The sequence below is a fragment of the Canis lupus genome, chromosome 26 (genome assembly GCF_011100685.1).
Source record: "Canis lupus familiaris isolate Mischka breed German Shepherd chromosome 26, alternate assembly UU_Cfam_GSD_1.0, whole genome shotgun sequence".
Taxonomy (NCBI): Eukaryota; Metazoa; Chordata; class Mammalia; order Carnivora; family Canidae; genus Canis; species Canis lupus.
Genome location: NC_049247.1, coordinates 10,861,596 through 10,886,670, shown reverse-complemented (window position 1 = coordinate 10,886,670; position 25,075 = coordinate 10,861,596). Strand labels below are relative to the sequence as shown.

General features: G+C 54.4%; 2 protein-coding genes and 1 long non-coding RNA gene across 7 annotated transcripts in view; 2 read left to right on the top strand and 1 right to left on the bottom strand.

The window, feature by feature from the left end:
- Window positions 1-10,288, top strand: part of DDX54 (DEAD-box helicase 54) — a 21,962-nt gene extending 11,674 nt beyond the window's left edge. For both annotated transcript variants that reach the window (XM_038575162.1, XM_038575163.1), the window contains exons 12-20: window positions 1,184-1,318; window positions 2,780-3,001; window positions 3,082-3,155; window positions 3,850-4,062; window positions 5,199-5,341; window positions 5,431-5,544; window positions 6,187-6,291; window positions 6,561-6,673; window positions 8,626-10,288. In XM_038575162.1, coding sequence (XP_038431090.1) covers window positions 1,184-1,318; window positions 2,780-3,001; window positions 3,082-3,155; window positions 3,850-4,062; window positions 5,199-5,341; window positions 5,431-5,544; window positions 6,187-6,291; window positions 6,561-6,673; window positions 8,626-8,858 — 1,352 coding nt within the window. In that variant the 3' untranslated portion in view covers window positions 8,859-10,288. The remainder of the gene's footprint in view (window positions 1-1,183; window positions 1,319-2,779; window positions 3,002-3,081; window positions 3,156-3,849; window positions 4,063-5,198; window positions 5,342-5,430; window positions 5,545-6,186; window positions 6,292-6,560; window positions 6,674-8,625) is intronic.
- CFAP73 (cilia and flagella associated protein 73) lies at window positions 2,568-16,379 on the bottom strand. 4 transcript variants are annotated; one of them, XR_005379179.1, is made up of 9 exons: window positions 16,179-16,379; window positions 14,718-14,823; window positions 13,416-13,520; window positions 12,883-13,083; window positions 12,169-12,390; window positions 11,732-11,890; window positions 10,453-10,508; window positions 9,938-10,010; window positions 2,568-6,560 (listed from the first exon to the last, which is right to left on the bottom strand). XR_005379179.1 is itself a non-coding variant. In XM_038575165.1 (8 exons), exons 1-8 carry the CDS (start codon window positions 16,232-16,234, stop codon window positions 6,544-6,546), a joined length of 939 nt encoding a protein of 312 aa, XP_038431093.1. In that variant the 5' UTR covers window positions 16,235-16,379; the 3' UTR covers window positions 2,568-6,543. The 4 variants fall into 4 exon arrangements, 2 of the variants coding, with proteins under 2 accessions (XP_038431093.1, XP_038431092.1); XR_005379178.1 differs by lacking the exon at window positions 10,453-10,508 and having other exon boundaries at window positions 2,568-6,180; window positions 6,459-6,560; XM_038575165.1 differs by lacking the exon at window positions 10,453-10,508.
- Window positions 12,995-25,075, top strand: LOC111092683. The gene is made up of 3 exons (XR_005379180.1): window positions 12,995-13,186; window positions 24,484-24,582; window positions 24,928-25,075. It is a non-coding gene; the product is annotated as an uncharacterized LOC111092683 (long non-coding RNA).

Here is a 25,075-nt window from a genome sequence, read left to right as displayed (position 1 = left end):
TGGTAAACACGAGTGAGTTACATGTGGGTCCGTGAGAGAAGAATCTGGTGGGCAGGTTCCACGTGATTGAACCTTGTTGAATAAGGAAATTCTGGCTGCCCATGGTGGGCCCCCAGGAGGATTGCTTCGATCTGCAGTTGGGGCGTGTCTGAGGCCTCCATCTGGGGCTCCTGCTGCAGGTCTGGGGGCCTCATCTCCCTGTTGGTCGCTGCTCGCTGTGCCCTGGTTTCCGAGGCTCTGGGAAGAGCTGGCTGGTACGTTGCTTGAGGGGTCCACAGAACCCCCCCCCCCCCCGCTGCAAAGGGAGTTTCTCATGTGCTCTGTGACCCGCACTGTGAGTCAGACCACCCCAAACGAATCTTGCAAATGTGGTGACACTTTGTTTTTGCAAGATGCAGAAACAAACCAAAGGTAACATTACACTTGGATTCACTTAACACAGAATTAGAATCACAGTGGACGTTCTTTCCTGTCACCTCTTTCTTATGTCAGCGCATGTTGTGCGTGTTTTCCATTCACCATTAAACATCACTCCGTGGCAGGGGTTGGCAAATCCGTGTCTGTAAAAGGCCAGATGGTAAATACTTTGGGCTCTGGGGGATACGGTCCCTGATCTCTGCCGCTGTAGCATGAAAGCAGCCATAGAAAATATGTAAATGAAGGAGCATGGCTGTGCACCTGTAAAACTTTATTGACACAAACAGGTAGGGGGCCAGCTTTGGTCACTGGCCACAGTTTGCCGGCCCCCTCCCTCATCTGTGTCATTCCCACCATGTGGCCACCAGCTAATTAACTTAGCCAGGCCTCTGTCAAGTGTTGAAGTGGTTTCCAACTTGAGGCTGATCCAGGCCAGAGCTGCCGTAGACCTCCTTGAATAGGACTCTCAGGATCCTTGGTTATTTCCTTGGGGAAAAATCTCCCAAAGTGGGGATGCCAAAGACTTTTAATATTGCTAATGAGCACAGAGCCTTATCTTGATTTCTGCTGACTCCCCAGAGCACTGTGTGGACTCACACACTTGAGCAGGGATTCCTGGTGACTGTTGGTACCCTTTCTCTTTTTATAGTCAAGGACAGCAGCTCACCGAGGTCTGGATCACCACCCTTACAGGTGGGCCCGTGGGACTCATGCTGGGTTGTGGGATCCTTTGTCTTTGCTTCAGCTCGATCTTTTCTTCCCACAGGCCGCGTGGCGCGGGCCGGCCGAAGCGGCACAGCCTACTCCTTGGTGGCCCCAGACGAGGTCCCCTATCTGCTGGACCTGCACCTGTTCCTCGGCCGTGCCCTCACTCCTGCCCGCCCCCATGAGGGTTCCTTAGGTGAGTGGAGGCTGGGGCCCTGGGATAGGAGTTCCCCGTGGGTTCCCCACAGAGTCCATGGTGCAGGTGGGGAAGAAGGGCTCATGGCTTCGGATGGAGGTGGGGCTGGATTTGACCACAGGGTCAGAGCCCTGTATTTTAAACTCAGAATTTCACATAAAAATCCAGATTTCTGACAGCTGTTAGAAAACTGCTGGGTCTGACTGTCCAGTTTGCCTTTTCCCGAGGTTGCTGTACAGGCAGTGCTAGGCCCTCTGCCCCTGATAGATGGGCCCCTAGGCCCACTGCAGCTCCCACCCCCACTTATCTCATCTGCCTGGCCTCCGTGGGCATCTGCTTGAGACTGCACTCGACCAAGGTTCTGGGATCGCCCAAGAGGGCAGAGACAGATTCATTGAGGTCAAACTCACAGAACTTTCCCTTATTCTCTGTGGGGTGAGATTGCATGGGGTGGGCAACACTGATCGTGTTAGCCTTCTCCTGTGGTCCTACTCTATGTCAAACCCCTAAAGGTACATGGTCTCGTGTCCATTGGAGACCATAGGGAGGGTTGCTTTATAGGTGAGGCCAGGCCACTCATCCCATGTTGCTTGTTACTCAGCACGAAGTGGAAGCCCAGATTCAGGAGCCCAGGTGTCAGTGCCCCCTGTGCTTGGGGCCTGGAGGCGGCCTACAGCCCCATGCACCTTCACTGAGCACCCGCTGTGTGCTGCATCCCTGCTTCCAAGCGTCAGGAGCCCCTGCCTGCTGGGCCCATTGTCCAAATGCAGATTCTGGAGCCCTTGGCAGACCTCCTGGGTTGAGACCAAGCAGTGGGGATAGGAGGGGCAGAAAGAGGGAAGGTGCTCCTGCAGCAGTGTCCCAACAGAAGCCAGCCACGGAGTAGTTACTTGTTAGGGGGAGGCCATCGTGCATTTGCCTCAGAGCTAGTCGGGGTTGGCAGCATGGCCCAGCACTAGCTTAATGCAGAAGAGGTGGGCAGGCGAGTTCTTAACTTGGGATAGGGGCTGAATTGTGACACCACCCTGCAGTGTGCTGTGGGGCAAGACTAAACCTGTTGAGCCTCAGTTTCCTCTTCTGCAACGTGTGATTTTTGTAGGGGGATTTAGTGGTCTCATGGGAGAGTCAGCAGGAAGTGAGTGAGGGACTAGCTTAAGCTCTGCAGGTCACACGACCCACGGCAGCACCTTGATCCTGCCCTTCTGGTGCCAAGTTAGCCAAAGACAATAAGAAAGTGGATAGACAGGACTGAGTTCCAAGAAAACTATATTTATGAAAACAGGCAGTGGCCCTCAGGCTGGAACTGGGGGCGCCTGGCTGAGCTGGTTCAGGTGGCTGGCTGGAGGAGCTGCTCCATAACCGGGGATTATTCTGCGATTCCACTGCCAGGGATGGGAAGGATGGCTGCAGGCAGAGGGCAGGGCTGGGAGGCCTCCCGATGGGCTCCTTGTGTGCTGGCAGGTGTGGATGGTGTGCTGGGCCGCGTGCCACAGAGCGTGGTGGACGATGAGGAGAGTGGCCTACAGAGCATCCTGACGTCATCGCTGGAGCTGGGGGGCCTGAGCCGGGTGGCTGACAATGCCCAGCAGCAGTATGTGCGCTCCCGGCCTGCACCCTCGCCTGAGTCCATCAAGAGGGCCAAGGAGCTGGACCTCACAGGGCTGGGCCTCCACCCCCTCTTCAGTGAGTCCTGGCCGGGGGCAGCGGGTGGGCACCACAGAGCCCCCCTCCCTGGCCTCACACCTCCTCCCCACCCCCACCAGGCTCACGCTTTGAGGAGAAGGAGCTGCAGCGGCTGAAGCTGGTGGACAGCATCAAGAACTACCGCTCGCGGGCGGTGAGGAAGGGGGTGGGAGAGCACATGGGTGGCTGGGGAGGGCACTCTATGGCCACTATGGAGCTGGGACTCTGGCTGAGCTCCAGACCCTAAGTGGGGCCCCAGCAGGGGTTTTCTTCTGAGCTTGCAGGTTCTCTGTCTGTGGCTCTGCCTCATGAGCATCTCTAGAGATGCCCCTTGTTGTGGAACCATCCCTGCTACCTTGTGTGGTAGGCATTTCCTCACATTTCCAGAGGCGTGGACTGAGGCTCACAGAGGGGAGTGACGTGTGCTGGGCCTGCCAGAGGCCTGGAACTGGCTCTCGGTCACCTTTCATCCCCTCTTGATTCCCGCTGGGCACCCCATTTGAGGCCTATGCCGGGCATGCATAGAAGCTGGAAGGACCTACCCAGGAGTTGGGCAAGGCTGCCAGACAGCCAATATCAAGGAAAAGGAGCTAGAGAGTGTCATGGTTTCAGAGCCAAGTAAACCAGGATTGAAATGCCACTCTTGCTTGTCTCAGCTGTATGACCTTGGGTTGGTCACTTGCCCTCTCTGGGCCTCCTTTCTAATGGTAAAAGGCAGGTGACGGGAATACCTACCTCATAGCATTGAAAGGACTTGGGGAGGAATGCCACATGTTGCCCCCCAAGCTGGTGAGGGCTGGGAAGAGAAGGAACCCAGTGGATGAAGGACTCGTGCCTTCCTTCCACAGACCATCTTTGAGATCAACGCCTCCAGTCGGGACCTGAGCAGCCAGGTGATGCGCGCCAAGCGGCAGAAGGACCACAAGGCCATCGCCAGTTTCCAGCAGGGACGACGAGGGCGACAGGAGGACACAGCTGGCCCAGCCCCAGGCTGCCCGGCACCCCAGGAAGAGAAGCCCGAGGAGGATGAGGAGGAGGAGGCAGCAGGAAAGAGTATAGAGGTACAGGCCCCACCCTTGAGACCCTAGAGTCTGGGCCTGGGGGTAAGGGCAAAGGGGAGTTATCCTCAGGGCTTTGAGGAGTCCTTGGGGTGGATACCGTGACTCCACTTCTACCTGTGATGTGGAAATGAAGGACTCAGAGCCTCAGCCTCAATCTTAGCAGAGTGGGGTCATGGGACTGCTCCACAATCTCTCGCCCAGAACCCTGGTGCCAGATGCATTTCACGATCCGGAATCTTTAGGGTGGCTACTGCGTATGACATGCCACCCCACTGAGGTCTGGGGTGACAAATCAGATGCATCGGAGCGTCCACGACAGGATGTGCTGTGCTGGCCCCACACTGAGGAGTCAGGCACAAACTAGGCAGCTTCCTATCGGCTCAGCTTGGCTGAGAAGCTAGGCTTCTGCCATCAAGTGAATCTCAGGGAAGCTCATTTCCATAACCTTGTGGATTAGGGCACTGTGGCCAGGTGACTATGGGACTGGTCCTGGGCCCACAGGGCAGATCCAGGGCAGCACCGGAGGGTCCCCAGTGGCAGCTGTATCACTGTCATCCTCCCCATGACAGTCTCAGGCTGAGATCTGGGGCAGGCAGACAGAAGCCGAGCAGGGACACATGGCAACAGTGAGGGCATGACACAGGCAGCCTCAGACATGGGGCCTTCAGGCCAAAAGGCAGGCTGGGGTACAAGGGCACCCGGTCTGCCTGGTGGGCAGTGTCCTAAGCCTACTCATCTACCAGCATGTTCCTCTTATATTTGGTTTGGACAGAGGTCTCAGTACCCAAAAAGTACAGGTGAAAACTCCTGGACTAGTCCGTGTTGTATAGAGCAGGGCCAGGCCCAGAGAGGGGCAGGGCCTTGCCTTAGTCACACAGCCCGAGGAACCAGCCTGGGCTGCAGGATGGGTCTTGCCCCACTTGGCACCACAGCCTCCTCCTCCCTTACCCAGCATGCTCTGCTGGTGCTGAGGTCATCCCATAGTGTGGATGAGGAAGCAGAGTGTCCAAATGGCAATACCAAACTTTTAAAGTCCTGGGAGCCCCTGGTCCTTAACTCTAGCTGGACAGCAGGGTGGAGAGGCCGGGTGGCTTCCCTAGGGGCCGCAGGTGTGACACTGGGCCTCCGTTTGCCAGGAGGTCTTCACTGAGGTCATGGGCCGGAAGCGGCAACAGCCAGGACCTGAAGGGGGAGCCAAGAGGCGGAGGGAGGAGGCCCGGCATCGGGACCTGGAGTTCTATGTCCCCTACCGGCCCAAGGACTTTGACAGCGAGCGGGGGTGAGTGGCCAGCTGGTCCTGGGGTGGGGCAGGTAGGGCCTGATTGGCACCCCACTGAACCATGACATGTCCCCACCCTTCCTCTGCAGCCTGAGCATCAGTGGGGATGGGGGCGCATTTGAGCAGCAGGTGGCTGGCGCCGTCCTGGACCTGATGGGGGACGAAGCCCAGAACCTGACCAGGGGCCGGCAGCAGCTCAAGTGGTGAGTGAGCAAGCAAGCAAACATGCACCCCCATGCCCACATGTCTGCCACGTTGTCGGTCCCGCACGACAGACATGTGGTCCATCTGTCCCGACTCCCATTTATTTCCCTAGAATAGGAAATATCACCCCCCATTTGATTGTGCACAGCGTGGGTTGTGATGCCTCCTGTGCTGCCCCATGTGATCACACACAGCAAGGACAGTGACCCCACCATCCCCCTCACCACATCCTGTCCCCTTGGCTTGATCGTGCACAACAGGGATCTTAATCCATCTGTCATTCTTGCTAGCTTGTCTTTCTCGACAGAGCTCATGAAGCATTTGTCCCATTTGGACTCTGGTTCCAGAGAAGTGATGGTATTCAACCCAGGGTCATAGACCCAGGAGGTGGCAGTGTAGGATTGGGAACCCCCCTTGGGCTCCTAATCTGGACCCAGGCCCCCCAATTTCCAATAACCCCCACACCACCTTTTGAGCCCTGGGCTTCCAGGAAGAGGTGACACGGGGCAGAGCACTTGCTGTATGCTAGACATGGGCAGGCTGCTTCCCTTGGGGAGGTGGGGAGGAAAAGCGCTGAGGGGAAGAGGGCTGCTCCAGGCCATCTCCTTCCCTAGTAGCTCTCTCAACTCCCTCTCCTGCAGGGACCGGAAGAAGAAGCAGTTTGTGGGACAGTCAGGACAGGAAGACAAGAAAAAGATCAAGACAGAGAGTGGGCGCTACATCAGCAGCTCCTACAAACGGGACCTGTATCCCAAGGGGCAGGGCCAGGGGTGGGGCCAGGGGTGGGGCCCAGCAGCTTCTACCTCTGCATCTCCTAGAGTTGGGAGTGGGATCAGGGCCAGGGCACTGCGTACTCGGGATGTGGGGGGCAGCACCCAGCAGCTTCTGCTGCCCCACTCTGTAGCGGTGGTACCTGGATCTGCTGGAGGGGATGCAGGATCTGGATCTGCTCCCTGCCCACTGGCATCTAGGGCATCATGGTCACGCACGCAGCCTCCTTAACGCAGCTTCCCAGCTACCAGAAGTGGAAACAGAAACAGAAAATTGATGATCGTGACTCAGAAGAGGAAGGAACATCCCACCAGCGAGGCCCAGAGCGAAGAGGTGGGAAGCGGGGCAGAGGCCAAGGTAGGATAGTCCTCAAAACAGGTTGGCAAGTGGTGCATTGGATCATCCCAGGACCTGGTTCTCTTTGATTGGGCCTGAGCCCTTCAGGCTGCAGGGGGATTTGAAGGGGCTCTGTCAGCTGGAGCCCATACCTCGCAGCCACAGCTTGGGTCAGCAGCCCTGCGTGCCAAGCCCCTCTGAGCAGAAGGGCCATGGGATGGCAGGGCTCAGGACCTTTGCCATGGCCCCTGCCCTGCCCCTGCCTCTGGGGGCAAGCTTGTGGTCAGCAGGCTCCCCCTTCCTGTGGGGGGACAGGCTCTGTGCTGGACATGTCACCTGTGAGCTGGTGGCGAGAAGACAGAGCAGCTGTCTTACAGGCGAGGGGACCAGAATGGCTCCCGAGGGTCGGGGGGGCCTAGTCCTGCCGTCTTCCCGTCTCCCCACGATCCTGCAGGACTGCTCATGGCCTCTGGGGCCGTTCACTGTCCCAGCCCCTAGGCTGGTCCTCTGTGCCTCACTCCAGGCCTCCTGGGTGCTCCACACACTCCCCTCTCCCTTTGGTGTCTCCTCGCTGGCTAGGTCTCTTCCCTTCCTCCCTCTGTCTCCATCTCTCTTTTTCTCGGAAGCCTCCTCTCCATCATTTCCTAGGCTCTCTCTCTCCAGTTCCCTGTTCTCTTTCCATCCCCGACTCTGCATCCCTGTTTCTGCTCCTCTTTCCTTTCTCCTCAGGCTGCGTTTGTCTCCCTTCCCTCCATCTGTCTCCTCCATCGTCTCTTTTCCTCTCGCTACACACGCATCTCCTACTCGCTGTCTCCCTTTCCCTGTCTCTCTGAGTCTCTCTTTTCCCTCTTGGTGCCTCTGTCTCTGTCTCCATCTCTGTGTCTCTGCAGACGTGCCCCTGCCTCCCCGGGCCTCTCACCCCTTGCTGCTTAGTTCTGGTTTTACCCCACCTGAAGCAGGCTGTTCCTCTGGGCCCTGCGGGGGGTGGGGAGGGGGGGGTTCAGGAAGGAACAGGTGTTCTCCCTGCTTTGTCCTCTGTGGAGGTGATGGGTCCCTGTGAAGGTGGGTTCCTCTGGGCCCTGCGGGGGGTGGGGAGGGGGGGGTTCAGGAAGGAACAGGTGTTCTTCCCTGCTTTGTCCTCTGTGGAGGTGATGGGTCCCTGTGAAGGTGACCGGTCCCTGTCCGGTACCCTGGCCCCTGTGAAGACATCTGGGGCCGCCTTTGTGATCTTGTGTGTGGGAGCCCAAGGAAGGGAAGAGCCAGGCAGGGAGAGGGAACGTGGTAGAGGAGGAGGACCCAGGGCTTGCTGGGGGAGCCAGGGATGCAAGGGTAAGTGCTTTCCCAGAGACCTGACGTCTGCTGCTGCTGCCACTTTGCTAAGTGACCTTGGCCAAATCCCTTCCCCTCTCTGGTCTTTTCTGACCTCTGTCCTGCCAAAAGTAGTTAAGCTAACAAGCCTAGAGCATGCAGTCCTTGGAGACAGGGATCGGAGTCTTTCTCGTCAGTGCTGGGTCCCCAGGGCCTGGCTTAGAGCGCATCCTCAGTAAATCCTCATTGGATGCCCTATAATCATGATGGGACACTTAGGAGGCCCTTACTCTGGGCTACCTCTTGTTCTGAGCAGGGTACACACCTCCTCATCTGCTCCTCGTTAGGACCTGTGAGAGAGGTGCTATTATCTCTAATTCAGAGTGGGGAATGGAGGCTCAGAGGAGTTAAGCGACTTGCCCAAGTTCCGAGAGGTCACAGCTGGGATCTGAACCCCAGCAGTTTAGCCTGAGGTTCCGTGCTGTTGACCAGTACAGCAGACTGTGGAAGCTTTATTGAGCACCTCTGGTGAGCCAGAGCCCAGAGCCATAGCAGTGAAGACAGAACCATAGTGGGGTGGGGGTGAGGGGTCTGGAGGCTTCTGGGCAGAGGAGGCCTCTGGGAGTGACTCGATGGCTGAACTCCCTGAATGCCCGTCCTGGCAGGTGCAGCCCAGCCCCGCAGCCCAGGCGCCCCTGCAGGCCGCGTGCGCTCAGAGCTCAAGACCAAGCAGCAGATTCTGAAACAGCGGCGCCGCGCGCAGAAGTTGCGCTTCCTGCAGCGTGGGGGCCTGAAGCAGCTCTCCGCCCGCAACCGGCGCCGCGCCCAGGAGCTGCAGCGGGGCGCCTTTGGCCGGGGTGCCCCCTCCAAGAAGGGCAAGATGAGGAAGAGGATGTGAGGGCCGTGACCCGGCCCTGTGACTCCTCGCATGCTCCAAGGGTCAGGGTGGACATCGCAGATGACCCCGTGTACCACCGTGTGCCTGGCCCTATGCCAGGTGCTGGCGGCGCTCCCTGCGGGTGCTGCAGACCCTAAAGAAGAGCACTGTGTGGCCACGGAGGGCAGCAGCCGCCTCTGCCCAAGACAGAGACGGAGACGTTTAAACAGTCTTTAAGGGCTCCCAGGAGTTTGCTGGTGAGGTCGAGGCGGCCACACCTGAGTTGCTCCTGCTTCCACGCGTGCTGGGTGGTTCCTGAGCTCAGAGGTGGTGGCCACATGGCTCTGAGCCCTGAGTGCCTAAGGCCCAGTGATGGATTTTTAATGTAATAAATCTTTATTACGCACCTCCAGTGGACAAGGAGTGCAGTCTACCCAAGAAGCTGGAAGGGGCAGACCCAGATATTAAAACAGGTGTGCCTGCTGAGCTGAGAGACACAGTGGGGGCTGCGGGAGGGAGGCGAGAAGCAGGGTGTGGGGCAGAGGGCTCAGTGGCTCCCCTCTGGCTGTAAAGGGGTTAGTTAACATGGCTCCATCACACCCCCAGAAGTCAGAATTGGTCCCGGCCTCTGCCCTCCAAGCCCTGTGCCCCCAGCCCCAGTTTGGGGTCCTGGGACAGTCAAAGGTAGCCTCCAGCAGCTGGATTTTCAGGCCACCAATCATCTGCAACAGTCCGCAGTAGAGGAGGCTTTGTGCAAGTGCCTGCTGTATGACCCTCTCGCCAGTCTGGCTATTTTACTTTACTTCCCAAACACTCAGAATGTACCAGAATTTGCATCAGGCTTCATTCCAGACACTTGACACACATCAGCTTGTTTAATGCCATGACTGCCCCCGGTCCTAGGCCATGTGGCAGATGAGGGATTGGTGCCCCCCCCCCTCGAGTGCACACTTATTTAGCACTTGCTAAATGCCCCTCTTGTACTCCGCACGCCAGTCTGAGCGAGCATGGCCCTCCCATCTCAGGTGGGCACCACTTGGCACACACCCTGCAAGAAATGTATACCTCCTTTTCAGGGGTCCCCCTGCCCCCCTGCTCACCTGGGTCAAGGGTGGACTGGGCCCGACGAAAACTGGTCAGCATGGAGGACCGGTCCAGTATGAACAGTTTCACCTGTGGGTCCCCAACACAGCAGTCACATCCCAGCCCCTGGGTGTCCAGTTCCACCCCCCCACAAATACAAGGTAGGATGCTGCAGAGTGGAGGGGGGGTGGAGACCCCTAATAAAGCTATGATGATGGTTCCCTGGGACCAGCAAACCTCCCCTAGACTGAGGTCCTTTGGGCCTCAGTCCAAGCCTCCAAATGGTTTGTAAGCAGACACCCTCAGTTTCCTAGCTGGTTATCTATCACCTGCATTCTAATTAAATGAGTATTTTCACTTAACATTAATTCATTTTTTTCCCCTTTTAATTGGATCAGTCATATTCCTTGGTGGCTGACCTGCTCTCATCTCCATGGGGTTAACATGCCCATATTTTGTTTTAATTATTTATTGATAGGAACTTAATGCCCCTGGGTCCACTGGCAAGAGCTAGAACTTGAGGCAAACTTACCCTTGGGCTCTCCCTTCACGTTTGTCACTGAAACATTTGAGAAGGAAACTATATTTCTAACAAAAATAGAAAAGAATTAAGCTATACTCGTCATAAGTAGAGAGGCAACTGGATAAACTGCTATGAACTGAAGCCCTGCTGCGCTCTTGCATTTCCCCCCACCGCCGTCACCTGCAGGGGGCATCAGGTGAGGCCCAAGCCCAGGGAGCACTGTGGGACTAAAGCAATCACCCGCACAGAGCCTTCCTCCTCGGGTTGGTTGAAAGGGCAGGCTTCTGCTCACTTGGTCACATTGAGCCTCTGTCCCTGGACTCGTCCTACGTACCGCAGGGTGCCGGGCCACCCTTGGGACAACAAGTGGTGTACGTGAACCTGTCCCACTCAGCAAATGGCACAAAGTAGGCTCCTGGGGCGGAAGTTCTTGGTGTTTGGTTGGGATCTGGGGTGATGGGCACAGGACAGGAGTTGCATGGGCAGGGATGCCTTTCTTTTGTTTCTTCCACTGAAAAGGGCCATGCTTTGGGTCCCCATTAGAGTCAACAAAGGTGGGACGCCTGGGTGGCTCAGGGGTTGAGCGTCTTCCTTTGGCTCAGGGTGTGATCCCAGTCCGGGGATCGAGTCCTACAGTGGGCTCCCCACAGGGAGCCTGCTTCTCCCTCTGCCTATGTCTCTGCCTCTCTGTGTCTCATGAATAAATAAGATCTTAAAAAAAAAAAGCAACAGAGGTGTCCAAAGTCAGAAACCCCTACCCTCCGTTGTAAGCCATGTCACATGTTCTGCAGCTTTGCAAACCTGAATGACTTGGCCCATAGTGACATTTGTACAGAAAGAAGGACAAGGACACAGCCCCACACTCCCTCTCCCTAGGGAAGCTGAGGCCTGTCCATGCCTCAGGACAGGGGGGTCAGGTATTGATTAAAGGTGAGTCTCAACCCAGTTTCTCATTGATATCACTTGTTTGTGCTGTTTGACACTGGGACGAAAGACTCTTGTCATGAACGTGCGGTGTCATCAGTACACACCCCAGCCCTTGGAGAGCCCTGAGGTCCAGAGAGGAGCATGACTTTTTGGGGCCACAGAGCAAATGCCCTTCGGAGCCAAGACCAACCCAGGCCTCCTAGGCAGGGTCCCCAGATGGCCATGGAGTCCACATCTGTGGTGTCGGAAGTGTGCATTCAGCTCCCAGAGGGCCATACTCAACCCAGAGTAGATGAGATTTCAGGCATTGTGAAGTTCCCGAAGGTCTGGGAGTGGGAGGGGACATAAAGAGGGGGCTCACCTGCTCCAGCTGCCCTTCGGTGTCCTCAATGTCCAGGGCAGGTGGCTGCCTCTTGTGCTGACACACTAGCTGGAAGAGGTTGAGCGCTGCCATTCTAGTGCGTCCCAGGAGAAGGGTCTTCGCTGCCGCTGTGTTCTGGATCTGAATCCACTTGGATTCCTAAAGAACACCACATCTCCTCCCAGATCAAGATTTGAACCTGCCCATCCACTTTGCTCCAGTTAGGTGTGCATGGGTGCCTCCGAAAGAGAAATGCAGGGACTGGCTGTCAGGTTCTGCTAGGACTGGCCTCCTGTGCCCTAAGGCCTTTTCTGATGGCCCCGTTAGGGCAGCTCCCATCTGGGGTAAGTATTGCTCCTTCTGCTCTTAGGAACCCCAGCATTCCTCTAGTGATGAGAGGCTGGGGTCCCTAGTGCCCACCTCCTCCCGGGCCGTACCCAGCACAGTGTGCGCTCCCTCGCAGCCTCCAGGCGCTCCAGCAGCTGCACTCGCTGCTGGCTCTGCCTAAGCACCTCGTCCTGCCAGGCGTCCCGCAGCTGCTGCAGCCGCCCGCGGGCCTCCTCCAGCTCCTCCAGCCGCTGGCGCTCTGTGAGTCTCAGTGCCACCTGCATATCAGCCAGGCCTTCAAAGCGAGCCACCAGCTCGGGAACCCTCTGGAACTGGGGTGGGGTCAAGATGTGGACCTCAGGTGGCCCGCAGGCCCCTGCCTTCTGCAGGCCACCTGGCCCTCCAGCGCCTCCTTGGTTAGCCCACGTGCAAAATGAGGGCATCACACAGTGCCTATCCCAGAACTGAGGGCCACTCCGCCCCTCCCCACTCCAGCATAAAGCCTAGCCAAGCTTCACTACCTGCAATTGTTCCATTTAACGGATATTTATGGAGTGCCTGTGTCCTTGAGTGGAAATTACCATGGCGAGCCTCAGTTTCCCCATTTATAAAATGAAGTTGACGAGAGTGGGACTCATGTCACTGGGCATTGGGGAGAATTCAAGAGCAAATCTTGTCCCTGGCATACAGTCAGTGCTCAATAAGTGGTGGTTCCTGGCATACAGTCAGCGTTCCACTAGTGCACACCCAAAGCGGTCCCAGAGGCTACTGGACGCTGCTGCTGGGGTGGCGCCGAGGCCCCAAGCCTCCCGCAGGGCGCTCACCTCGGGCAGCAGCTCCAGCACTTGCCCCAGCAGGCGCGCGCAGGGCTCCAGGCGCTGCACCCGGTGCTGCAGCTCCGCGCGCTCCCGCCGCAGCTTCTCCAGCTGGGCCCGGAGCCGTAGCGCCTCGGCCTCCTGGCGGCTCGCCCGCCGCCGCTCCTCCGCCGCCCTCTGCAGTGCGCGGCTGCGCCGGGCCTCCGTGTCCTGGGGAGGCGGATGGAAAGGAGGCGAGCGCCCGCACGACTTGGGACTCGGGAGCCGGCGGGGCTCACCGCTTCCCCCGGCCCCGACACTTGCACGCCCAGCGGTAGGTAGCAAACAGATGGCCCGTGGGTAGCTTCCACCAGCCTGATTTTGTCCCTCACTTCTTCCCCAAGCTCTTTAAAAACGCACATGCATCATGCCTGTGTACCTCCTACTATTCCTTGTACTGGTAAACCTAGTTTTAAAATTTCGGTGCGAGTCTGGCCCCTACAGGGTTGTGACTTTGTGACCCAATGGCCTGCTTCTCCCTGCCCCCAGCAGTCTCCACCTACCTGCAAGAACTTGTCAAAGTGGACAAAAGATCCCTTTAGCTCCCGCTCCTTCTGTTTCACCTGTTCCCAGCGTTGTTTCAGCACTGCCATGGTGGTCTGGAACACCTGCGGAGAGGCGAGGAGGGGGTGTCTGTGTGTATTGGGGGGTTCAAGTTATCCAGCGCTTTCAGACTTTTTTTTTAAACTTAAAAAAAAAAAAAGATTTTAGGGCAGCCCCGGTGGCGCAGTGGTTTAGCACTGCCTGCAGCCCGGGGTGTGATCCTGGAGACCCAGGATGGAGTCCCACATCGGGCTCCCTGCATGGAGCCTGCTTCTCTCTCTGCCTGTGTCTCTGCCTCTCTTTTGCTCTCTCTGAATAAATAAATAAATAAATCTTTAAAAAAAAGATTTTATTTATTTATTAAAATTTATTTTATTATTTATTTATTTTATTTATTTATTTTATTTACACACACACACACACACACACACACAGAGGCAGAAAAGCAGGCCCCATGCAGGGAGCCCAATGCGGGACTCGATTCCAGGACCATGGGACCACTCCCTGAGCCAAAGGCAGACATTCAACTGCTGAGCTACCCAGGCATCCCAAGACTTAACTTCTGTCATCTGTTGTCCCTGATCCTGTCCTTCACGGCAGCCCAAATCCACCTATTGGCTCCCACCTCACGTGATGAAGCCTGAATGCCCTCCCAGAGCCCCTGCATGGGGACATGCCTCTCCTTCCTTCTAGCCTCACTTACCCCCTTCCCCTGACTGTCTTCCAGACCCTCATCCACCTGTGCTCTGTCCTTGCCTTCCAGGATAATGCACTGTTCCCCCTGCCTGCTTATCCCTCCTCACCCTACCCGCCTTTGCTGAATAAGCTCACTTGCTCGTCCCTGGTCCCCAGACATTATATCCTCCAGGAATGCCTCCTTGACTACCCTCTTGTGGAGACAGGGGCTTCCTTTGGGCTCCCACAGTCTTCTCAGTGCTTCCCCGCCTGAAGCAGTCATCACCCAGAACTTGTCTGTCTCCTTCTCTAGACTGTGAGCCCTATGAGGGCGAGGACTGCAATGAGACTTCTAGATCCCAGGGTAGTGTCGTGCACGTAGTAGGTGTTCAGTGCACATTTATTTGCACCAACTGATCTCATTTGATCCTCATTTGATCGTTGATGAGTAAACCAAGGCTCAGAGTGGTAAAATAACCTGTCAGACCCTGTAGCTCATAAGTTGGTTCCATCACTTCCCAACTAGCTCACCATTTTGGGGGGGGAGGGGGTTCCAAAAAGTCTCAGGGACTGCAGAGAAGACTCACCTCCTTCTGGGCCTGCAGGCTCCGGTCCACATCCACCAGCTCCCGCCTCTTCTCCAGGAGATGCAGCACTGGTGGGAGGTGCTCCACATTTTGCCCTGGGATCTTCCTGGAGAGGCTCAAGGAGGAGGTGGGGATGAAGGAGGCAAGAGTCAGGGCCCCAAATTCCCCTCTAGGGCCTGAAATGCCCCCGTGAGCCATAAACTAGCTGCTGAATTGTTCATCAATTCAACAAATTGTATTGAGCACCTATTCCATGTATAGGCACCTTCCAGGCACTGGGGAGTGGGGTGCAGGTGTGAACAAGGCAGACAAAAATCCCCACCTTCCAGAAGCCGGTGTTCTGCTGAGGGGGTCCACAGAAAACAAAGCTAACAAATGATAAATAATGCTTGGACCTGATAGGTGCTCAGAGAAAAATTAGGCAAAAGGAAATCTTTCAACAAGGAGGTGAAAAAGTTTCTCCGGGGAGAACTTGAGGTCATCTGGGCAGAAGAACTGAGGGGCAAGAGGGAGTGAGCACGTGGATACCTACAGGGAACAGCCAATGCCAAGGCCCCAAGGGAAAAGCTTGGTTTGTAGAAGGTGCTTGAGGCTGCTGTGGGGGTCGAGGACTAACAGGAGAGGCAGGGCATTGGCAGGAAATAGTGACGGGGGTCTGGGATGACACAGAGACAGAGTAGTTCTGGTAGGTAGTTGGAGGGGAGAGGTGAGGAGGGTCAGTCATGCTGTAGTTTGAGAACAGAGTTGGTGCCGTGATGGGGGTGAGAAGGGAGAGAAAAGTGAACTCAGAGCTGGAAGGAGAGTGCTGGTGGGAGGCTGAATGGGACACGGAAGATCAGGTCCTTGCTGCGACCAGAGCTGTGCGTGGCTGGAAGACTGTTAGACCTCCCCTCCACCTCCCTGGGAGGGCTCCAGGAGGAGGCTGGGATCTGGAGACTTGCTGGGGTGTGGCAGTGGGGCGGGGGAGCTGCACACAGCCCTCCACAGTGGCTGTGTAGACAGCAGAAGGGATGCTTGAACATTCTGTTCAGCAGGGTTTTCCCAGCACCGGTCCAGACTCTGACACAGAGCTCGAGACTCAGTCACTGCTGAGCACAAAGCAGGCACCCGACAAGCTTCCTCCACGCTTCCTTGAAAATGCAGAGTTTGCAGGAGTTCACAGAATTCCTTCCCACCTCAGTTCAAAAGATTTAACCTCAGCTGGAAGTCAGCCAGGGGTGGGGATCAGGAACAGATGAGAGGCCCTGGCCGTTAACCCAGCTCTGCTCTAACTAGCGCTGTCCTAACCGGCCAGAGATCATTTTCCTCTAAGACTCAGTTTCTTCCTCTGTGAAGTGGGGACAGTAATATGCCACCAGGAACTGCCCAAGGAAGCCAGGTGCCACAGGCAAGGGGAAGGCATGGGTGATCCCACCGGCTTCTGCCCTCCTTCCACCCCTCCCTGCATTCTGAAGCACTCACAAAGATATTTTCTCTTGCAAGGCCAGTCGGAAATATTCCTCCCAGGGCACGGCCATCCTCCCCGGCAATTGCCCCGGGCTTTCTTGGGCTTTTTTTCCACAAGGCCGGAGTCTTGCACTAGCTCAGGAGGCCCTGGGGGTTTCTGATGGAGGGCAGCGAGGCAGCGTGCTCTGTACTCTAAGAAGGCAGCCACCTAGCAGGCCTTGGTTGCCGGGGCAACCAACCACACAACATTCCGTTGCCTGCCTGAGGCCAGGGGCATCCATCCTGGGGGAGCACAGAGGGGGCCCCTGGGAGCAGAACAGGCTCTGCTGATTCCAGAGCCAGCTTTAACTCCCAATCTAAACTGGGGTGCGGTGAGGAGGAGGTGTGTCCCTCAGCAAAAATTTCCCCTCTTGGTACCCCATGTCTTCCTGGTCAAGCCTCTTCCTGGCTGGTGGGATGGGACCGCCTCTTATCGTAGCTGTACGCCAATTGTCCGTTCAAAAGAATAATTATTGGGCATCCACTGTTGGCCAGGTCCTGGGCAGGATCATTCACCCCCTGGCAAGGTGCTGAGGGCTTACTATGTTCCAGCCCTTTGAAGGTCAGCTTCCTTTGCTGGGGGATGGGGCTACCCTGGCCAAGTCTCATGGAACCCCCAGCCTGGTTACAGAGATCACCGCCCAGCGGAGTCCAGCTTGGAAGGGCCCCATGATCTAGATTTGGAGGATGTAGTAGGGGAGGAGCTGATATACTCTGAGCAATTACTGTTGCTCAAACACTGTGCTAGACACTCTCTATATAATACCAATTTAATTCTTAAGACAGCAAGCACTCCAGGGGGTGGTATTAGGGAAAAGTGCCCAGAGTAATACTGCAAATACCATAGGAAAAGTCACGAAATAATACACGCTAGCATGTCATCATCTTTACTTTCTATCGCTTTACTTTTATGTTTTAAATTATTTATTTTTTCATGTAAAGAAATGTATTTTCTTATTGGAGAATAATGCTATTAGAAAAAAGCTATATTTATAATGCCTACATTGCTTAAAACAACTCCTAAGCATATTTTTAGGAAGGAGCTAAAATAATGTACATTTTTCTCTTTGAGCATGTTGCATTAAATCGTACATATATCCTTCTGCATAAATCAATGTAAAGTTATAAGATACATGACCTAATTTTTTCTTGGTTTAAAAATATTGAGGTATAATTTACATCATGTAAAATTTTATTTCCCATGTATGGGCTTTATGAGTTTTGGCAAATGCATAAAGTTGTGTAACCACCACTGCTGTCAAGATACAAAGTGTTCCACCAACCCCAAAAGTCCATGCTCCTTCATAATCAACGCTGTCCCCACCCCAGCCCCTGGCAACCACTGACCTGTTCTCTAGCCCAGTAATCATGCCTTTTCCAGAATATCAGAAATGGAATGAGTCTGGCTTCTATAACCCAGAAGTATTCATCTGAGATCCATTCATGTTGATGTGTGTACCCATATTTCATTCTTTTTCATTGCTGAGTAGTATTTGATTATATATCACGGTTTGTTTATTCAGCCTCCAGCTGGGTCACTTCTAGTTCTGGGCAATTACAAAGAGAGCCCGTGTTCATGTACAGTTTTTTTTGTGTGAACATAAGCTTTCATTCTGCTCTGTATAAATACGTGGGAGTAGGATTGCTGAGTCATATGGTAAGTCTATGTCTAACTGTACAAAAAACTGCAAACTTTTTCCAAGTGGCTGTATCATTTTTATATTCACACCAGCAATACATGAACAGTCTCGTTGCTCCATATCCAATACTACCAGTTGGTATTGTTTTTTTTTTTTTCTTTTTAGTCATTCTAATAGATGTGTAGCTCTTGGAAGACTTTTTTTTTTTAATTTTTATTTATTTATGATAGTCTCACAGAGAGAGAGAGAGGCAGAGACACAGGCAGAGGGAGAAGCAGGCTCCATGCAATGGGAGCCTGATGTGAGATTTGATCCCAGGTCTCCAGGATCACACCCTGGGCCAAAGGCAGGCGCCAAACCGCTGCGCCACCCAGGGATCCCTCCTGGAAGACTTTTTATTTAGAGATCATTGTAGATTCAAATGCAGGTGAAGAAGTAACACAGGAAGATCCCATTTCTCTCTACCCAGTGTTCCCCAATGGTTCCATCCTCTATACTACAGTACAATATCACAACCAAGAAATTGGTGTCGATACAATCCACCAAGCTTGTTCAGATCTCATGGTTTTACATGCACTCAATCGTGTGTGTGTGTGGGTGTGTGTATTTCATTACAGACAAAGTTATCACACGTGGACTTCTGTTACAGCCACAATCAGGCTACATACAGAACATTTCTCAAAAGGATCCTTCATGCTACCCTTTGATAGCCAGGACCATCTCCCTCCCTCCTGCCTCCTGAACCCCTGGCAACTGAGTACCTGTTCTCCATCTGTACAGTTTTGTCACCTCAAGGATGTTATATAAGTGGAATTGTACAGTATGTAACCTTAGAGACTGGCTTTTTCACTCAGCTTAATTCTCTTGAGATCCATCCTACTTGCTACATGCATCAGTGTTTATTCTTTTTGATTGCTGAGTAGCATGCCATGGGATGGATGTGCCACAGTTGGTTAAGCATTCAGGTAGAAGAACATTTGGGTTATTTGCAGTTTGGGGCTGTCATGAAAAAAGCCACTATGAAGATTCAGGTCCTGTTTTTCGTGTGAGCATGTTTTCATCCCTCCAGGATAAATGCCCACCAGCACAATTGTTAAGGAAACTGCTATAGTCTTTTCCAGAGTGGCTATACCATTTTAAGTTCCCACTGACAATGTATGAATGATCTAGCTTTTCTGAATCCTTGCGATCATCACCATTTTTGCTTTAGCCATTCCACTAGGTGTGTGGTGATGTCTCATTGTGGTCTTACTTGGCATCCTCTACCCAGCTGTAATGATGATGAACATCATTTTGTGTGCTTATTTGCCATCTGTATATCCTCTTCAGCAAGATATCTGTTGCCCTATGTTCTTTTTTAAAAAATATTTTATTTATTTATTCATGAGAGAAAGAGAGAGAGAGAGAGAGAGAGAGAGAGGCAGAGACACAGGCAGAGGGAGAAGCAGGCTCCTTGCAGGGAGCCTGACGCAGGACTTGACCCCGGGCCCCCACAGACCCCGGGCCGAAGGTGGCACTAAACCGCTGAGCCACCCGGGCTGCCCCTGTTACTTATGTTCTAATGAATTGTTCTTAGCTGTTGAATTTTGAGAACTTCTTTATATATTCTAGATACAGGTCTCCATGTTCCAGATAGTCCTCTGTTGGCTATTTTCTCCCAGGCTGTAGCTAATCTTTTCATTCTCTTCACATAATCTTTTGCCAAGCAAGGTTTTAAATTTTGATGATCTTATTTGCCACTTTTTCCTTTATGCATTGAGTCACGTCTAAGGTGGGATTTGAACTCGGACCACCTGGGTGTGGAGCCCATCCTCTTAACCACAATACTGCAGATACAGATGGGCTTTTCTTAGATCTTTCCCTCTTCAGGCTCATTCCTTCCCTCTCCAGAAGGTGTCATCATCTTGAAGATAGTATGCATCTTTTCCCTTTTGAATTTCTATTCTTTTAGAGGCTTTTTTTTTTTGCGGGGCAATTGTTTATTGAGCACCTACTCTGTGCCAGGCACCGTGTGAGGATATAGCAGTGGAGAAGCCAGAACCTGCCCTTGTGGGGCATACAGGCTGCTGGGGAGGCTAGGGGGAGAATTCTAGGGTGCAAGAAGCAGAAGGGAAGCCTCTTTGAGGAAGTAACATGTGAACCCAGACCTGAAGGATGAGGAGGGGTGAGAAGAAGAAATGAAAAGTATTCCAAGTAGAGAGAACAGCATTGCAAAGGCCCTGAGGCAGGAGGATGTGCCCCCCCCACCCCATCCATCCTAGAAAAGAACAAAGGTCTGTAGGTTGGTGTGCAGAATTCAAGGATGATGGGATAGGTCATTACTGGATAGGGCCAAGGAGGGGCCAGACCTGTGACCAGGAACAGATGAGGGAACTGAGGTCTAGGGGAGTTAAATGAGTCTCTGGGGACATGAGGCAGAGAAGTGATGGGCCTTAGTTTTGTTTTTAAGAGATCCTTGCCTTGAACTGCTCATGGCTTCGAAGAGAGGAAAATGTGCCTGCCCAAACAGCCTGTCTTCAGAAGGCTGAAGCTATGGGTCCACTCCCCAGGGCCTCTTGGAGCTCCCCTGCTATGCTGCTGAGGCAGAGGTCCCAAGTCCCCCCACCATCCCGTATCTGTCCCCACATCCTGGGAGATAGGGGAGGTGGGGCTGCTGAGTGACAGCAGGACACAGCTTCTCAGCTGGCCTTGCCCTTGGCCACGACAACGCACAGCTCTGGAAATATCCACCCTCCCCACCCCCAAGTCTCATGCTTGGGTGGTTTCCCCTTCCTACTTCTCCATTCCAAGGCAGGGCGGCGGTGGGAGGGGTACCCTGGCGATAGGGCTGAAGAAGGAGGAAGCAGGGCTTCAGACTGACAGACGGACACCTTGTTTCAGGCTGTGGGAGGAGGGCACCTCCTGCTTCCTCGGCAGCCAGCCCGCGGGAGGGTTTGCGGCCGTCCTGCCCACTCCGCCTGTCCCCCATGGCTCCCTGCCCAGAATCGTGCCCAGCGATCACAAACGGGGCTTTGTGTGCCTGAGACAAAGAACACGCTCCTCACCCCCAACCTGGGCCAGGACTGGCCTGCCTTGCCCCCACCTCGGCCGCAGAAGGGATGGTGCCACTTTCCAGGGAGGGGAACGGAGGCCCAGAGGCAGACGGGCCTGTGGAGCCAGAAGAGGGGCTCCACCTGCTTGGGGGGTGGAGGTGTAGCAGAGAGGTGCTGAGCTGGCAGTGACTACGCTGCCACCCCAGGTACTGTGGGGACAGAGGAAGTAACAAATAATACGACCATTATCACACGAGAGGCCAGCTTCCAGCCCTGGAGGGGAACAGAGTTCTGTTTAACCCCGCGAGTGTGTTTTGAGTCTCATTCTTATGTGCCAAGCGGTGTGGGAGGTGCGGCATGAATCAGACATTGTCCCTGACATTTAAGAGATACGACGAGCGTGTAAAATACCACAAAACAAGAGAACAGGAGACCAAGGTCACAGAATGGTGCCAACAGGCAGGGGTGGGGGGGTGGGGGGCGGTGATCGTGGCTGCCTCCCCAGGCGTCTTCCAGGGCTCCCCGGAGGCTGTGGGCCATCAACAAAGCCCGGGAGGTGGTGCTTGCAGAAAGGCAGCTCGAAGTATTTTCTGATGATGAAAGAAGCACACGTCATTATGCGTAGGGAAGCCTGCAGCCCCTGCCCCACTCTGATGCCTGCTTTATCGGCTGCGCATCACTCCCTGCTTCCTACCAAGAGTGTATTCTTCAGCTGCCTGCTACTTTTGCCAGTTCCCCACGCCACCGAGAGCCCTGGGAGAGCCAGGCTGGGCTGTCTCATACCTCCCTGTATCCCCACGCCTGGGACACAGTAGGCACTCAACACAGATCTGTTGAATAGAAGGAATATTCATGCAAAGAACATCCATATAATACTTTGTGGCAACAGGATCATGCTGTGTAAATGGTTGTGCTTTCCTCATTACCTGTGTTTCTTTTTTAGCATTTTTACCATTTTTCCATCATTCAAAGTCTTTGAATATATCCTTTTTAACAGCTACATAGTATTCCATGACATTTGTCTATGCTTTGTTAGCCCCACCACTCCTAATCTTTCTTCAGTTGTATGGTTAGGACAGCAACAAGGAACCAGGTACAAAAAGGGGTGGAGGAAGGGCTTTCCTGATGGCAGGCAGGATAGGGCAAGGGCACTGTGGGCACGGCAGGCGGGGGGATGCAAGTAAAATCTTAAGAGTATTGAGCTCAGGAGTGGTGTCTAGAAGGCTATGTGGTCGGGGCATCTGGTGCCCAGTGGTGTGCTGTTAAACTGACCCTCCAACTCCCCCTTGCCCGCATGGTAGCATTTGCCAGTTTCCATGGGGGTAAATTCTCCTGCCATGAACGGTTTCAGGTTCCCACAGTGGCATTGCTGAACATCGAGTTGCAAAGCCATGGGCACAGCTGGCCCTCTGGAACAGGCAGTAGTGCCCATCCCTGGTTCTTGCTCTGAGACGAGGTGCTCCCTCTACTCTGTGTCTGGAGCTCTCCCTGCGTCCCAGGCCCAGCCTCTCAGGTGAAGTGGCAGGGGACTCAGCAAACTCTGGGCAGTAGGGCCCATCAGGGTACAAGAGCCTGACCTGGGGATCTCCCAATCAGATTTCTCAGCTGAGATGCAAGGCTCCAGATTCCTTCTGCTCAGCAGCCTGGAGCCACGCTGGCTACTGAGGCGTGGTTGCTCCATCCATCCCTGGAATTTGGGGTGAGGCCGGGTGTTCCACCTAGAGGAGGTCAGTGTCAGGCACAGCAGTGGGTTCAGGATGTCCTACTATGGCCGTGACACTGAACCTGGCTAGGTGCCCGGCTGTGCTAAACATCTGACTTCTTTTCATCCCATCCTCACACCCACACGATGAGGTGGGTGCTATTATTATCTCCAATACACAGATACGGAAACCAAGGCACCCAGAGGGTGCCCAAGAATACCCAGCTCATAAGTGTAGGTGCCATGATTCCATCCCGGGTTGGCTTGGCTGGATGCTAAAACCTCTGCTCTTAATTCCTGAGCTCAGCATCTCCTGCCACTTCAGGTTTTATGCAGCACTTGCTGTGCGCATCCCAGAGGTGCTAGACTACGTAGAGAGTTGGCAAGAAGATGACTATAGGTTTGTCTTTAAGGGCTTAGGGGAAGGGGGGGGGAGGCTAACTATTCCTTGAGCACCTACTTTGTGCCAGGAATGCTGCTGGGTGCCTTACACTGCCTCTTGATCAACTCTCACAACAAGCCCTGGGAAAGGTGAAACCCTTCCCACATGACAGCCCAGGCTTGGGTGCTCATAAGCCCACCCTCCCCTCTCTGAGCTGGGTAGCCTCCAGCAGGTCACACTCCTTCTCTCGCCCCCCTTCCCCCTTTGGTCCCTTGACAGGAGCTGCCCTGCGAGACCTCAAACCCTCTGCCAGTTTCAAGTCAAAGCTTCTCAGAACAACAGGAAGTGGCCAAGCCATTCGGAAAGTTTGAGGACTGTGGCCACAGCCCCAGGCGCGTTTCAGGGTCTAATGCCAGTTATTGGACAGGTGACAGAGCTAGCCCCCTGGAAGCCTGGCTGGCACATTCCATAGCCCTCATAACCTCCCTGGGGGCCTGGGGAGGGGGGTCTGGGAATGTGACTTCCTGCTCAGCTCTGCAAGACTGGCTGAGTTGGCTGGTGGCAGTTTGGCTGGCATCCCAGGTGGCCCCAGGACCAAGGCCCTCAGGTTCCATCAGGGGTCCCTGGGGGCTGGACAGCCTATCTGAGATCTCTGCAGGATCTCAGAAGAAAAGAGGTTAGCCAAAAGCTCTCATCTGGGTTGGGGTGGAAAATGGACAGAGTGCTTGTCTTGAATAGCAAGCACTATCATTTTCCCCTGGGAAGGATCTGGAGTGACTAGTAAGGCACCTGAAGGGGACTACTGGTATTTAACACTCCCTTGGGGTTACTGGGGTTCTGGATCTGACCCTGGATCATCTCTTGTACCCTGATGAAGGATGCTGCAATACTTCTAAGCCTTGGGATCCCTGGGTGGCGCAGCGGTTTGGCGCCTGCCTTTGGCCCAGGGCACGATCCCGGAGACCCGGGATCGAATCCCACATCGGGCTCCCGGTGCATGGAGCCTGCTTCTCCCTCCGCCTGTATCTCTGCCTCTCTCTCTCTCTCTGATGACTATCATAAATAAATAAAAATTAAAAAAAAATACTTCTAAGCCTTGGGGCCAGACCTACTAGACCCATATCCCAGATGGGGTAACTGAGGCCCAGTCTTTGGAAGTTGGAGGACTCAGCAGACAGTGGCCAGCTGGGGAAAGAACTCCAGGGATTGAATCCCTTACCAGCTTGGCAGGATTGCTGGGTGGGAAGTCAAGGAGGGAGCTTGGGAGGCAGACCACTGGCTACTCCAGTGGCTGGGCCACGGGCCCTCCTGGTCCCACCTGTCTGGGCGTGGGCTGCTGTAGTCATTCTGCTGGGGCCTTCTCATTGGTGCCCAGCCCTGGGCTGACCCAGGTGAGTAAGGCTTGGTGCCAGCTCTTCCAAGAACTCTTAGGCAGGTAAACAACAAACTCATGGGGGAGAAATAGAGTAAGTACCTCCCCTGGGACAGGCTCTTCCTGTCACATTGTTTCAACTGTGTTTTTCAGACTACAAGTTTTGAAACTTGCTGAGCTGAGGAGCAGCAAAAAAAAGAAGAAAAACTCTGTCTGGGTTGGAAGGGCATCTTGGAAGTCTTCCTAGAAGAGGTGACATTTGAGTTATGCCTGGAAGGGCAAAAGTAATGATAAAGATAGCAAATGCTTTCCATAAGCTTCTTATGTGCCCGTGACTGTGCTGAGCACTGTATCTGCTCCTCTCATACCTGCTTTAACACATGGAATTCTCTCAAAACCCTGTGAGCAAAATAGTTATTCCTATTGAACAGATGAGGAAAGCAAGCAGGGCACAGAGAGGAGGTTCAGTGACTTGCTCAAGGCCACACAGCCAGCAAGTGGTGGAGTCAGGATTCAAATCCAGGACAGCCAGCCGATCCCTGCCTGCCACCTTCCCCGGGCCATCTAATCCCTCTGAACCCGTTTCTTTGCCCGTAGGATGGGGGCGATGGTGCAACAGGCCTTAGCGCGGAGAATACAGGTGGGGACTGAGCCGCTCAGAACGGTGCCCGGCGCGGTAAGGGTTGGGCCAGTCGCAGAGGACTTGGGTCTCCGCGGTCCTGGCGGTCCTCGGGGCCCCCGCCCC

Coding starts and splice junctions, on each gene's coding strand:
- CFAP73 (XM_038575164.1), bottom strand. CDS start 16,234: ATGGCCGTGCCCTGGGAGGAATATTTCCGACTGGCCTTGCAAGAGAAA. Junction 11,891..12,168: donor GGGAGCGCACACTGTGCTGG/GTACGGCCCGGG, acceptor GGTGTTCTTTAG/GAATCCAAGTGGATTCAGAT. Junction 10,011..11,731: donor CCGAAGGGCAGCTGGAGCAG/GTGAGCCCCCTC, acceptor GGGGACCCACAG/GTGAAACTGTTCATACTGGA.